The 14,346-nt window shown below is 37.6% G+C and overlaps 1 protein-coding gene across 1 annotated transcript in view; it reads left to right on the top strand.

Annotated features, from left to right (window-relative positions):
* SNAP91 (synaptosome associated protein 91) overlaps positions 1–14,346 on the top strand; it is a 160,927-nt gene that overhangs the window by 38,093 nt on the left and 108,488 nt on the right. The window contains 3 exon segments of the mRNA XM_044000628.1: positions 3,950–4,092; positions 5,561–5,636; positions 6,144–6,246. Coding sequence (XP_043856563.1) covers positions 3,950–4,092; positions 5,561–5,636; positions 6,144–6,246 — 322 coding nt within the window.

The following is a 14,346-nucleotide window of genomic DNA, read 5'->3' as shown; positions in this document are numbered from 1 at the left end:
CTTTAGGGGATATTATAGATTATTAGAATAGCTTCCTAATCTTGCTTCTTCAGGTCTTTCTCCTCTGCAATCTATCTTCCACACAGGTGTGAAAGTGATTTTCCTCATCTGACTACTCTCATACTCAGTCAACTCCAGTATCTGGCTACCGTCTGTAGAATAAAATATAAACTCCTCTATTTGGTTTTTAAAGCCCTGCAGATCTGGGCCCCAACCTATTTTACCAACCTTGTTGTACCCAGCTCTCCCTCCCACACTCTGTAATCCAGCCAAGGGACCTTCTCTTTTCCACATATATATGCCATTCTGTTTCTGATTTCTGTGACTTGGCTATAACCTGTGCCTGGAATGAATTGCCTCCTCTCTTGTGGCTCAAAGAACCCTTCTCTGTAAGGTACAAGATGGCAAACCACTCTAGTCTCTTTGCAAAAAAAAACCCAAAAAACAAATGGGGTTACAAAGAATTGGACATGACTGAAAAGTCTGAACAGTATCAACATATATCTATATCTGTAGCCATATATCAATGTCTTTAGTCATAGACTCTTAGAATGTAAGCTCCTTCAGAGTAGGGATAGTTTCATTCTTTGCATTTATATCCTTAGTACCTATGTCAATGTCTTGTTCACAGTAGGCATTTAATAAATGCTTATTTATTGATATTGCATTAATGTTTCCACTTGAGATCACATGTTATATTAGATGGTCTCTGAAATTCCTTTATTAGATTTTATGAATTATGTTTATTAGATTATATGAATGACAGGAGGGTGCCTCTTTCTGAGAAACTTGAAGATCTTTTTAAGAATTAAGCCTCTTTTCAGCACCAATTTCTCAGCACTCAAGGAGGGTTGGGTAGGCGGGGGTATATTTATCAAATATTTATTTATAAGAATAAGTAATAACTGAAATCCATATAACACTCTAAGTTTTATATAGTACTTTGCATAATTCTCATTTATCTCCACAACAGTTTTGAGGTAATACTATTGGTATTATCTCTATTTTAAAGATGATGAAACTGACTCTTAGAAGTTGGGACTTGCCCTAATTCACATAGGCTAATAAATGTCAGAGATATAATTTAAACCCAGATTTCTTTCAACTCCATATCCTACTACACCATGTCTATTCATAATTATGGGAATTTAGCACATAGTCAATTTAGAAAATTGAACAAAAGAAAGTATAAGCCATAGTGAATTTTTTTAAAGTCTCAACCTGTTTTTGGTAAATGAGGGGATACGAAGTACAAAGAAATTGAAATGCAGAATAAAGCTGCTGTTGCTGCTTATATATAATCTTTTGGTAGCTTGTGGATAGAAACTCATGTAGGCATAGTTGAAACCCATATTTAGTGTGTTAACCTCTTTTCATAAAATGAAATACACTTTGTATGTTTTAATAACATGTTAAAATTATAATTTGAAAAAGCACTTACAAAATAGTAATATTCAGAACTGTATGTGGTTCTTTTGTATGTGACTATTAAGATCTTTAATTTATGGATTAGCATATTTTATTATATTAAACACTACACGGTGTCTTTAGTAGTTTGGCTTTTTTTGGTTAACAATTGTTAATTATTGGCCTAGATCTAGAATCATATAACACTACACTATACTCTAAGTTGACATGAATCTGAGTGCATTGTTCAGTGTCCTATAAAATAGTTCAATTATTAAGGGTACTAATAATCTCAATGTACTTTGCTTTGGTCATACAATGTCTGGAGTATTGTGTTCAGTTCTAAGGGCCAGATTTTAGGAAAGACAGTGGTAAATTGGAACAAATGCAGAGAAGGGTAACCAAGATGGTAAGAGAACCATGCTAGATCTATCAACACCATTTGAAGCAACTAATGATTATCCTGGAGTAGAGGAAACTTGGAGGTGTACATGATAGCTTCTTCAGATATTTGAAGGGCAGTAAGAAAGGAGTAATACTCGTTCTGCTTGTTCCCAGAGGGCAGAACTATGAAAAATGGGTGGAAGTTTGGGAGATTTCAGCTTGATATAAGGAGATATTTATCAGTTGAAGCTATTCCAGAATGGGCATACTTGTAATTTAAGGGATTTCCTATCACTGGAGATGTTTAATCAGAGGCTGTATGACTACTTGTTGGGTATGTTGTAGAGTAGAGATTACCACTCAGTTGAGTTAGATGATGTAAAATCAAAGTGATCTGGGTCCTAGGCATAGGACTGTTACTAACTGTGTCAATGTGGACAAGGCACTTATCCTCTTTCTAAGTCTGAGGTTTGGTTGGGTTTTGTTTGTTGTGGCCGAATAAGGATACTAACTAGATGATCTGTATGTCTTCCTTCCATTTCTTATTTTCTAAGAAGTATTCTTTTAAGAAGGGGTCTGTGAATAGCAGCATACCATAAATAAAACTAGAGTGATATTTTATGGCAAACAATTACAGTAATGGAATTTATTGGAAGGGACGAGTATAGTATTCAACTGTTCATGGAGTAGAAGGACTATGAATTTTAAAAATTAAGGTAATATGTTTTGCTCTAATGAAGGCCTAGCAATTGACTGAGAATTTTGGTCCTGATGTTTTAGAAATGTTGCATGGCATTGTGCTACATGCTTTACTTAAGCCAAGGGGTATCAACTTAAAGTTGTATAGCATGACAAAAATGGCAGAAACTAGCTGTTGTAGATGAAGGCTCTTCTGAACATGACTATCTTCTAGGCTGGGTGCCCTTTAAAACACAGGGAAGTTTTGACCACCAAGAGATTCTAAAATGTGTTGGTAGTAGGAGCGAGAAAGACTGTTACAGTTTCTGCCTCTTAGAACCCTCCTAAATCAATACAATTGCATATGGGTTCTCTTCCAGTGCAATATCAGCCTGTCTCAGCAGGTTTCATCTGACCCATTGGGATAGTTTTTTAGAAATTGGGTTCCTCCTGAGGATTTCTCAAATCTTTTTCCCCATAAGGGAATTAGTACTATTAAGTCAAGTTGGTATTAGTACTGAAGATGTTGAGTCCAATGAAGTCCCATCATAATGTACTTAACTAGTCTTGTTCCATATAGTCATATAGGTATATGATGAAGGTTTCATTGTACTGATTATGTGAAAATCATATCCTAAAAGCTACTGCCTCAATTGACCAGGCTATCTACTATGTACTTGAAAGCATATTGCTAATATAGAAATAACACACATTCAGTGGAAATATCCTAAAGAAGTTAGATGTTTAATAAACTTTTCACTAAAATAAAGGCATGCAAGACAAGGATTAGCAGGTCAGATTACAGTACTCTAAACCTTCCACATTCTTTTGTCAGATCTTAGGTCCAAGCAGCTGTACCCATCCATAAGGTCATGAGGGAGTTTGTGCTCTACCCTGCCCTCCTGTCACTCTTGCTCACTTTAACAGGGAATGTTCTCAGGGATATTGATGCTGCTATTCCATTTAAGAGTAGAATGAAGTTTATTTTTAGCTCTTATGTTAAGAATGTAAGATATCATTTTAATGAGTACATGTGTATATTGACATCAAAGATGACACAGTTAAGAAAAGAATGCTAACATGTTAATAGAATCATCTGAATATTGAAAATTAACATAAATCCAGAGGCATTTATAATAATAGAACAAAGATGTGGGTAAGAAAAAGTAAAATGAAATACTGAAAAGAGATAATTTAACAGCAAGAGCAAAACACATGAATAAATCAAATACATTATGTTTAGAAGGTAAGCTATATTTGTGTATGCATGTATATTTACTATATAAAGTTTTGTGAAAATTTCTTATTAAAAAAACTGCCTTTGCCTATTTTATTAGTTAGTATCAAAGGAATTATGAAAACAGTTTTCCAGGAGGTATACTTTTCATTTATAAAAGTTAAAGTAAATAACCTGTAAAGATAAACATAATTTACCCTGTATCTCTTGTGTGTGTGTGTGTGTGTGTGTGTTTTTTAATAGATTTGATTCAGGCTACCAATGAGACAAATGTTAATATCCCTCAGATGGCTGACACACTCTTTGAAAGAGCAACAAATAGTAGCTGGGTGGTTGTATTCAAAGCCTTAGTAACAACACACCATTTAATGGTCCACGGTAATGAGGTAAGCTATAGTTTTGTTTTATTTTTTCAATTTAGTGCTTTTGTTTGTTTTTTTTTAATAGGAGGGAAGGTTAACAGGAATATTGCAACTAAGTTTGTTTAGTAATTAGTAGATGCTAAAGAGTCATTTCTCATCTCCTCCTTTCCTTTCTTTATTTTAAAAAAAAATTTTTTTTGAAACACGAGATCACTGATCACTCTTTTTCTCTCTCTCTCTCTCTCTTTTTTTTTTTTTTTGCGGGGCAATGGGGGTTAAGTGACTTGCCCAGGGTCACACAGCTAGTAAGTGTCAAGTGTCTGAGACCGGATTTGAACTCAGGTCCTCCTGAATCCACAGCCAGTGCTTTATCCACTGTGCCACCTAGCTGCCCCCTTTCCTTTCTTTATATACTCATTTTCATCTGTTCTTGGAGGGATTGATTAGGAAGGATAGTGAAATGTACCCTATGTGATCACTGATAAGATAAGGTTGATTTTACCTTCCTCTGCTACCAGAACAGGTTTTTCTTAGTATTACACCCCTGTCATTATTTATATAATATTAAGGTGTTTTTGCAGGGGAAGGAAGGGGGAGAAATTTGTTGACTAAAGGTTGTAAAGATTTGGATGTTAGAAAGTAAAGAGGAAAAACTGTCTAAGATATTTAATGTAATTTTTGGATCTTCATGTAGCCATTTTTCCCAAGAAAATTTTTAAGCTAAATATTTTCCTTTCTTTTAAATTTATGAAATAGCATTATGAATACTGTTTCAAATGCTAGGTAATAAATTGAAATTTGGTTTAGTTGTAAATGAAGGGGCAGCTAGGTGGCACAGTGGATAAAGCACCAGCCTTGGATTCAGGAGTACTTGAGTTCAAATCCGGCCTCAGACACTTGACATTTAACTAGCTGTGTGACCCTGGGCAAGTCACTTAACTTTCATTGCCCTGCAAAAAGAAAAAGAAAGTTGTAAATGAATTCTGTTTAAAAAAAAAAAAAGAAGTACCAGTTGTGTATAAAGGACAATGCTAAGTATATTTGGGTGGAATAGGATGTGATTGTGCTATTGCTATGTGTATACATAAATGAATATGACAAGTTTCTTGCCCTCAAAGATTTAGCATTTAGTAGGAAAAGATAGGCATATTCATAAATAACTACTAAAATAATTGAGAGATGTTCTATGAGAGGTTAAAAACAAATAACTGGCAAAATAAAAATTATTTTTGGCCAGATAGATAAGGAAAGATTTCTGGGGAAAGTGTCTTTTGAGCTAGTCTTTGAAAGGGAGGGGAAAATTTTGACAAAAAAATAATGGGTGGGCCTTGGGGATGAGGGGTGAGAATAGGAAGGACATTCCAAGTGTAAGGAACACTCTCTTTCCAGTGTCTGTGTCAATGCTTATGAAGCGTGTGCTTAGAGGAATAACAGTTCAGTTTCACTCAAGCTTCAGAGAAATAGAACATTTAATTATGATTTTGTTTTTCAGAGATTTATTCAGTATTTGGCCTCTAGAAATACATTATTCAATCTCAGCAATTTTTTGGACAAGAGTGGATCTCATGGTAAGGACATTTTTGTAATATATTGCTTGAGATTTGTAAGTAAAGAGATATGATCAAACTTGGAGCTGTATTATTATAGTTCTTGCCACCGATTTTGGCCCCAAACTGGCTTATTTCTGCCCCCTAAGATGATATCCTTTTGCATCATGAAGTAGAATAATGATTTAAATCTTTAGAAAGATAATTTCGGGGGGCAGTGGATAAAGCACTGGCTGGGGATTCAGGAGGACTTGAGTTCAAAAATGGCCTCAGAAAACTTGACCCTGGGTAAGTCACTTAACCCTCATTGTCCTGCAAAAAGAAGAAAAGAAAGAAAGAAAGAAAATTTCCTCTTTGGGGGAAAAATACTTATTTTTTTTAAAAATCCATGATTACATTTTAATTCTTCACAAGACTTCACATGAAGCTATTTGAATGTATTTGGGTGATGTAGTTTTTATCTTAGTAAACAAAATTACAGTTAAAGGTTTCCTATAAAATAAATTTTTGTTGTGTTTTTTTTTACAGGTTATGATATGTCTACCTTTATAAGACGTTATAGTAGATACTTGAATGAAAAGGCTTTCTCCTACAGACAAATGGCCTTTGACTTTGCCAGAGTGAAGAAGGGGTATGACTTGCATTTCATATTTCTATTTTAGCATAGTGAAGAAGTGAAACATTCTTGGTTTCTCTTCACCCATCAGCTAAGGAATTTATTATAGAGTTGCTAGGAAGCTTGAAAAGAAACATCAGCTAAGCTTGAACATTTGAAATTCTTCATGGAGGGGGGAGGAAATTCTCTCTATCAGTGGTACTATGAGAGTTAATATTGAGATATTTCTATTTATTATTTTTTTAATATATCTTTATATTTTCATGCCCCAAAGTCAGCTTTGCTTTTAGAAGTTGTATCAGGAAGTTACAATTTAGGTAATTATATTTAAATGTTTCCTCTACATCTGCCAATCTAAATTGATGCTAAATAGAATAATACTTTTACAGTCTTTTATTGAGAAGAAATAAAGCAACATACATTTTAAGTCAGGGTGACTTTTAGATTATAGATATTAAAAAGGATATTATTTTCTAAGACCCTGAGCACTTTAGGCTCATTTTACCTATTTTCCTGGGCCAGCAAACACTGCTCTCTTCCCTTGGGATTCTATGGGAAGCCTTTTAATGTTCTTCCTGGCTCTAATCCTGTGAATCCACTCTAGATTGGACTGTTGCTTTCCTCAAAGTCCTACCTTGGATGAGCCTAAGTCTACCCTTGACATCCCTGGGCATTGCTGAGAGCAGGAAAGCAGGGAGTTCTACTCTGTGGCAGGTTATTTTATATTAAGGTGTGGAGGCTCCGGAGTGTGTGGGGACAAGAGCACCAGGCTAATAGTCTGAAGGACTTGGATTTGAATTCTGGCTCTAGCATTTATTAGCTGTGTGAATTGTGTGTTTAGTCACTAATCAGTTTTCTTCCCCCCCCCTCCATGCCAGAACTGTGTCTGACACAGGCACATAAGTGCATAATAAACACTTGCCTTATTGCCAACTAGGGAACTCTGAAATAGAGGATGAGCGACAGGGAAGAATTAAGAATCATTCCAATGTAAATATGCTTGATGCTTTCAGTAAAAGCACATTGATTGTTCTCAACAGAAATAGGGATGTGTTCTGGTAGAAATATGGGGAATTCTGTTTTGGACCTATTCAATTTGAGATGCCTATGGGCCATCCAGGTGGAGATGTTGGTAATGGAGGATTGGAGTTAAAGAAATTAGGACTGGTTATTTAAGTTAGTTTTAAATTGTATTGTTGGGGGCAGCTAGGTGGCTCAGTGGATCAAAGCACTGGCCTTGGATTCAGGAGGACCTGAGTTCAAATTCGGCCTCACACACTTGACACTTACTAGCTGTGTGACCTTGAACAAGTCATTTAACCATCATTGCACCACCAAAAAAATTTAATTAATTAATTAGTTAATTAAAATAAATTGTGTTGTTGCCTCTTGATTTTAAACCATAGTAATTTCCCCTTAACTCCTCTCCCACAACCTCCATTGAAACTTTCCTTGTAACAAGGAAAATATTAAGTATAAAGAGATATACCCCCTAATTCCAATTAATGTAACTAAAAGATGCTCTGACTTTTATCAGATGGAAATGCTTTTTTTGAGTTGCATAATCATTCCATCTGTGTAATTTAAAATTCTAAATGTGGGTTCTAATCTGTCCCCCCCAGTTTTGGGGGGAAACTGGCTAAAATCACTGATAAATGAGTTTAGGTTTTTAAGGGTTTATTAAAAGATATAAGATAGTAAAGAAAAAGAAAGATCAAGAACAGATTTCTTATAGCATGGAAATCCTAGCCTTCCTAAACCTCCCACTTCTGAAGGCCTCTGCCACCATGCCGATGTCTCACACCAAAAGAGAAAGAACTCTTCCTCCAGCATTCACTTCCTCCTTCATGTTCTCCTCCCAGAAATGGGAGGTTCTTCTAGCTGATTGGCTAGCGTCATTCAAATTCGTTGGTTCACTGGACCTAAAGGTGGTCTCGATGTAAAGTTCAAAGTTTTCAGCTTCTGAGAACAACACTCTCTTAAGTACCAGCCAGATGTGCTTACAAGCGAGTCAGCAGTCAGTCACTCTCACCCAATTCAATCAGTTTAGATCAATCTCCAGGTGGGCCCCTGAGTATCTGCTAAATCCCCTCATCTACCACATTTCATTATCTTGACACACATCCATCAAAGGTGCAGACTAGGTCCAAACAAATCTTCAATCCATTGGCTGAAATCAGAATATTTACAGATGTGAGATTTAAAATTGGATATTAGATCATAAATCTCCCCTACTTAACCTTTCCCTTAATTTATCTCCCAAACTAGTAAATGGAAGCAGCTTTTGGTTTTCTAGATAGACCTTTTTATTTATAGTTATGATAGTCACAAGGTGATGTTGGTTAGAAGGATAGGAAAGTAGAAACACAATACAAATCGTCTTAAGTCTAAGCTTAGTCTATATTCCTTATAACAACTCACCAAACCGACAAGGCCACCTTTGGAGAGAGAATCTGTTCCGCGCCGTCAGGAGTCCCGCCAAGCAGGCAAAAAGGGCTCCTCTCCTTCTCTCCACCCCGGAAGTCCCAAAAAAAAACCCCGCAGGCAGTCTGACATGCGCAGCAGGCGCACTGTACCTGGCAGGCAGTCTGACATGCGCAGCAGGCGGACTGTACCCGGCAGGCAGTCTGACATGCGCAGCAGGCAGACTGTTCATCTCCTCCCCAAAAGGGTGGTCCTTGAAAAACTGGCGTCTTTCAGTTATCCTAACCGACTGTTAAAAACTTTCATATTTTACCACATTTCCCCCCTTTGCTTCCTCAAGAAACGGAATGTTTCCTTGATGGAACAGTAAAAAGAACATAATAACTTTTGCTGACTAATAATATGCGAACAACAATACAGAAAAGGAAGAGAGGAAAGTTTTGTCCAGAGGGGCGATATTTTTTTTTTTTTTTCTCATGAACCGACGCTTTGACATTAGTCTTGCAAAGGGAGAGCCTCTGCAGAGAGTACATGTTACAGATAGTATATAACAGAAAGGAGATAGTAAAAGCTAATAAAGCAAAACAGTTCATATAAAGTCTCTGAGTTCTCTTGTCTTCTTGAAGTGGTAAGATGTCATCAGGAGGAAACTGGATTCTGGTCTGGAAAACTGGATTCTGGACTCTGGTCTCTGGTCTGGAAAGCTGGATTATCTTCTTTAACTGTTTGAATTGCTGTATTTTTAAAACCTTAGCATAGCATTGTCAATGATCAAATTAATAAATTCCATTACATTCCCTCCTTTATATGGTTAGACTTGTAATAGAGGGTTGAGGTAGTTATGCAATGTGTAACACTTTTTACCACCATGTGTCTGGATCAAAGCCAAATTTAGTATGTGTTCATGACACCTGAAAATGTTATGGAAAGGTTATCATACCATATCTCATGGTTCTGAAACAGCCAGTGATTGTGCTAGGCCACAGGTGAATTCAACTGAGTGAGATAAAAAGATAAATAAGTTCAGTTAAATTAGGTTAAATTAGGAGGGAGAGAGGATGAATACTGGACTGTGCCTAGTAATTGTGCTCTACATAGTCACCATCATAAGCAAACCATGGACTTACGTATACCTGTCTCTCCTTTTGTTGCACATATATTCTCTCCAGGGCCTGCATCAGAGTTCACAGCAAGTTAGTCTCTGAAATGATAAGTTTCCATATTTCTGAAATCTCATTAATTTCACCAAAGACAATATGATGGTAAAAATGTGTGCTATGCTGCATAACTGAGAATATATTAGTGATATATACAATAATTCCAAACCATACCCAGAGTATAATGACATATAAATAATAAACGAATGTAAATAGCTGATTATATTAGACATTGTTACATAATCTTCTTTTAGACATTATTACATAATCTTCTTTTAGCAAGTAGACCACATCATCTTATACATGAATTCTCTAGTATAACAGTAGCAGATACTTAAAGTGGTGATTAATTCATCAAAAAGAAATAAGACTTCAATTAGCAAGATTCAATATTCAATGTTTTCAGTGAGGTATCAAGCAATTTCTGGTACTTTTTAGTTAAACAGAACAACATACAAGAGAAAGGAGAAAAATAAATAAATAAAACAAAACTCATTAGAACTCATGGTTCTCTCAAAAAGAAAGAGTAAATAAAAAAAAAGAATTCTGGTAGCTTCTGAGGCCCGATAGCCTCACCCACAGCATATACTTAAAATGTCTTTGAATAATCACTTAGTTTACAAAATTTAGTTTTAAAGAAAAGCAAAAGAAACAAAAGTAAAAAAAAAACCAAAGCAAAACCAAAAATAAAAAATAAAAAGCAAAAGATTCGCTAAGCACCCTTTTGTGCTCTTAAAGAACTTAAAGGTGCGGTCAATTCCAGGTCTTTTCAGTGCCTTTCAAAAGTCAAAACAAAAACAAAAAACCCAAAAATTAATAAAAAAAAATAGTTGAGGTAGGCCAGAAAACTAGGCCATGTACTTCAGTGCTTTTGCCTGTAGAAGGAAATGCTTGTTAAATTATAAGGTATTTAAGCTGCTAGAGTTTGGGGTATGCCACATTGTTTTAACTGGTTCCCCAATTCTCTGCATGCCAAAGTGGCAGGGGTTTCTGAATTGTCATTGATCTTTCTAATGCTGTCATAATGTTCTTTATGGTAGAAAATGTGGAGTTCTCTAGCATCAGTTTTGTCTGTGCCACTGATTTTCAATAAAGGCTGATTTAATTGATGAACCACAACATTCAGCTGATGCTGCTTAGCAAATGCTACAATTGTATCATTTCCTCCCCACTTTCCAAATTTCTTTAATTCATCAACATATTCTTCAAAAGGGGAGTCATTTACTCTAAAAGACTCAAACTCTTGTCTATGGTTAATCATATAAGAAGCAGCTTCTTGTCTGTGTCTGAGATGATTTCTACAGTGACCTTCTAGCTGGTCTGCTAAAGCCCTAAAAAGGCAATTTCCGTCTCCTGATACTTTACGAAGACTGAGTCCCAGAGCATTTAACTGATCAGTGGGATTATCAAATGGGAACTGCCTGTTTCCTCTGAACTTTCTTTGCTCTTTAACAGTTGCTATCGTTAGGGTTTTTACCTCTTTAGCGTCTACCTCAGGTCTATCTGAAATCTCTTCACCTATGAATGGTGCAGGCTTTATATGAGAGCAATGAATCCATGAGTCTTTTTCACCAATTTTAATGGCAGTAGGAGTTGTCAATAATACCTGAAAAGGTCCTTCCCAGGCAGGTTGAGTTCCACTGGTTCTCTGAAAATTCTTTACATATATTTTATCTCCTGGGTTGAAGTTATGCAATGAAAAGTCTAATGGTCCTGCCTGGACCACAGCTCCTGCCTCATGGAGTTCACGTAGCCTGGTCTGTAATTCCTGTATATAGGAGGCAACAGAAGTATCACCTCCCACCAGTGATGTATAAACTGGGGAAAAAGTTTTAGCTTGGATAGGAGGGTGACCAAAAAGCATTTCATAAGGAGATATATGAAGTTCTCCTCTTGGTCTACTTCGTAGATAGAATAATGCCAATGGTAGAACATCAGGCCATTTCAAATGGGTTTCAGTACATAATTTGCCAATCATACTCTTAAGCTCTTTATTCATACGTTCGACTTGGCCTGAACTTTGTGGATGGTAGGGCGTGTGGAACTTTGGAGTCACTCCCAAGAAAGAGTAGATTTGGGATAAAATCGAATCAGTGAAATGTGTGCCTTTGTCAGAATCGATGAGGGCTGGTGGGCCAAAACGAGGTACTATCTCTTTAAGAAGAATTTTGGCAACAAAGGCAGCTGTGGCTCGGGGGCTGGGAAAGGCCTCCACCCACCGAGTGAGCTGATCAACTATAACAAGGCAAAATTTATAATGTCCTGCTTTTGGCATAGTAATATAATCAATTTGTAAGTGCTCAAAAGGTGTATATGCTAGAGGACGCCCTCCATAAGCTTTGGCCTTAAAAGCATACTGATTATAAGACTGACATGTGGAGCAGCCCGAGCAGATTCGAGATGCTGTATTAGTCACACCTGGTGCTATCCAGGTTCTCTTAATAGAGTCTACAATGCCTTGTGTACCAAAATGGCCTTTTCTGTGAACAGAGAGGCATACCTGGTGGTAGAATTTCCGGGGAAGAAATGGCTTACCTTCCGGAGACACCCAGATGCCATTGATCTGTTTCGCCTTAAATTTCTTTTTCCACTTTTCTACTTCAGAATCGTCATAGGTTAGGTTGGAAGGAATATCCTCAGAAGGTGAAAGGTTAAATACATGTTCAGGAGCTTCTAATGCAGCAAGCTTGGCTGCAGAATCGGCTCGTGCATTTCCCTTTGAAACAGGGTCACTATTCCCTGTGTGGGCAGGGCAATGTACAACGGCTAGGGAAGAAGGCAGTTTTAGGGCATCTAAGAGGTCATTGATAAGGTCCCCATTGGCAATAGCCTTGCCCGAGGATGTTAGAAAGCCTCGTTGACGCCAAATCATACCAATAAAGTGGCATATGCCAAAGCCATATTTCGAGTCAGTAAAAATGGTGGCACTCTTATCTTTAGCTATATTACAGGCCTGTGTAAGAGCCACAAGTTCAGCAGCCTGTGCACTAAAATGGCAAGGCAGAGAAGCTGCCCAGAGGGTGTCATAATCAGAAACTACAGCAGCTCCAGTAAAACGGGTTCCCTCTCTCATAAATGAGGAACCATCTGTATAGAGGACAAGATCAGGATTTTCTAAAGGTGTATCAAAAAGATCATCACGGGGTTTTTCAGCCATATCAACTAAAGAAGCACAGTCATGCAACGGTTCCCCCGAGAATGGTAAATTAGGGAGTAGTGTTGCTGGATTAAGAACTGTGCAGCGTTTTAAAGTGATATTCTCATTACCTAACAGGGTTATTTCATACTTAGCCAGCCTTTGATCTGAAAAGGCTTGTGTCCTGTGACGTAGTAAGAGAGCCTCCACTTCATGAGGGCATTGCACAGTTAGAGGGTTACCTAGGACCAAATCAGAGGCTTTTTCTACCAAAAGGGCTGTGGCCGCCACTGCTCTAAGGCAAGGTGGCACTCCAGCCGCTACAGGGTCCAGCTGAATTGAATAGTAGGCTATAGGGCGTTGGTTAGGCCCCAGTGACTGAGTCAGGACTCCAGAAGCCACCCCCCTTTGTTCATGTACAAAGAGAGTGAAAGGCTTACTATAATCTGGCAGTCCTAGGGCAGGTGCTGATAACAAGGCCCGTTTTAATTCTTTTATGGCTGAGAGATGCTGGGGATCCAACTGTAAAATGTCTGGAACAGAACTTTTTGTAAGAGCTATGAGGGGTTTAGTAATTTCACCAAAAGAGGGTATCCATTGTCTACAGTACCCAGCTGCTCCCAGAATGGCTCTCAACTGCCTCTTAGTAGTGGGGGCAGAGAGTTGTTGAATGGCCTGGACTCGCTTAGAAGAGACAGAGCGAGTTCCAGCAGCCAAAATAAATCCTAAATATTCTACCTGGGGCAAACACCATTGTACCTTTGTCTTGGAAACCTTGTGTCCTCTCTTGTGCAGCTCCAGCAGTAAGTGACGGCTATCTTCCTGACAAATTTCAGCATTAGGAGAGGCCAAAAGTAAGTCATCAACATATTGTACTAGTGTGGAGGCTTTAAAGGTAATAGAGGCCAGATCCTGCTGTAAAATTTGGGAAAATAATGTGGGACTGTCTACAAATCCCTGTGGGAGTCTAGTCCAGGTCCACTGTCTATTTTTCCAGGTAAAAGCAAATAAATATTGGAAGTCCTCATGTACTGGTATGGAGAAAAAGGCAGAGCAAAGGTCTACCACTGTGAAACATGTAGATTCATAGGGAATTGAGGAAATTATCATAGCCGGATTTGCGACTATAGAATGTCTAGGAATAACATAATTATTAATCGCTCTAAGATCTTGCACAAAGCGATAAACAGGTTTACCATCTGGCCCAGGCTTGGGTTTTTTAACTGGCAAAATGGGAGTATTGCATGGAGAGTGATGACATGGAATAATAATACCCTGGCTTTTCAAAGCCTCAATTATAGGGGTGATCCCTTCTATTGCTTCCCTAGACAATGGATACTGTGGAATGGAGGGGGGTGGTCCCCCCTTAACTTTAAAGGTAACAGGCATGGCAGACTT

This window comes from Dromiciops gliroides, chromosome 4 (assembly GCF_019393635.1).
Source record: "Dromiciops gliroides isolate mDroGli1 chromosome 4, mDroGli1.pri, whole genome shotgun sequence".
Taxonomy (NCBI): Eukaryota; Metazoa; Chordata; class Mammalia; order Microbiotheria; family Microbiotheriidae; genus Dromiciops; species Dromiciops gliroides.
This window is presented reverse-complemented; position numbering and strand designations above follow the sequence as displayed.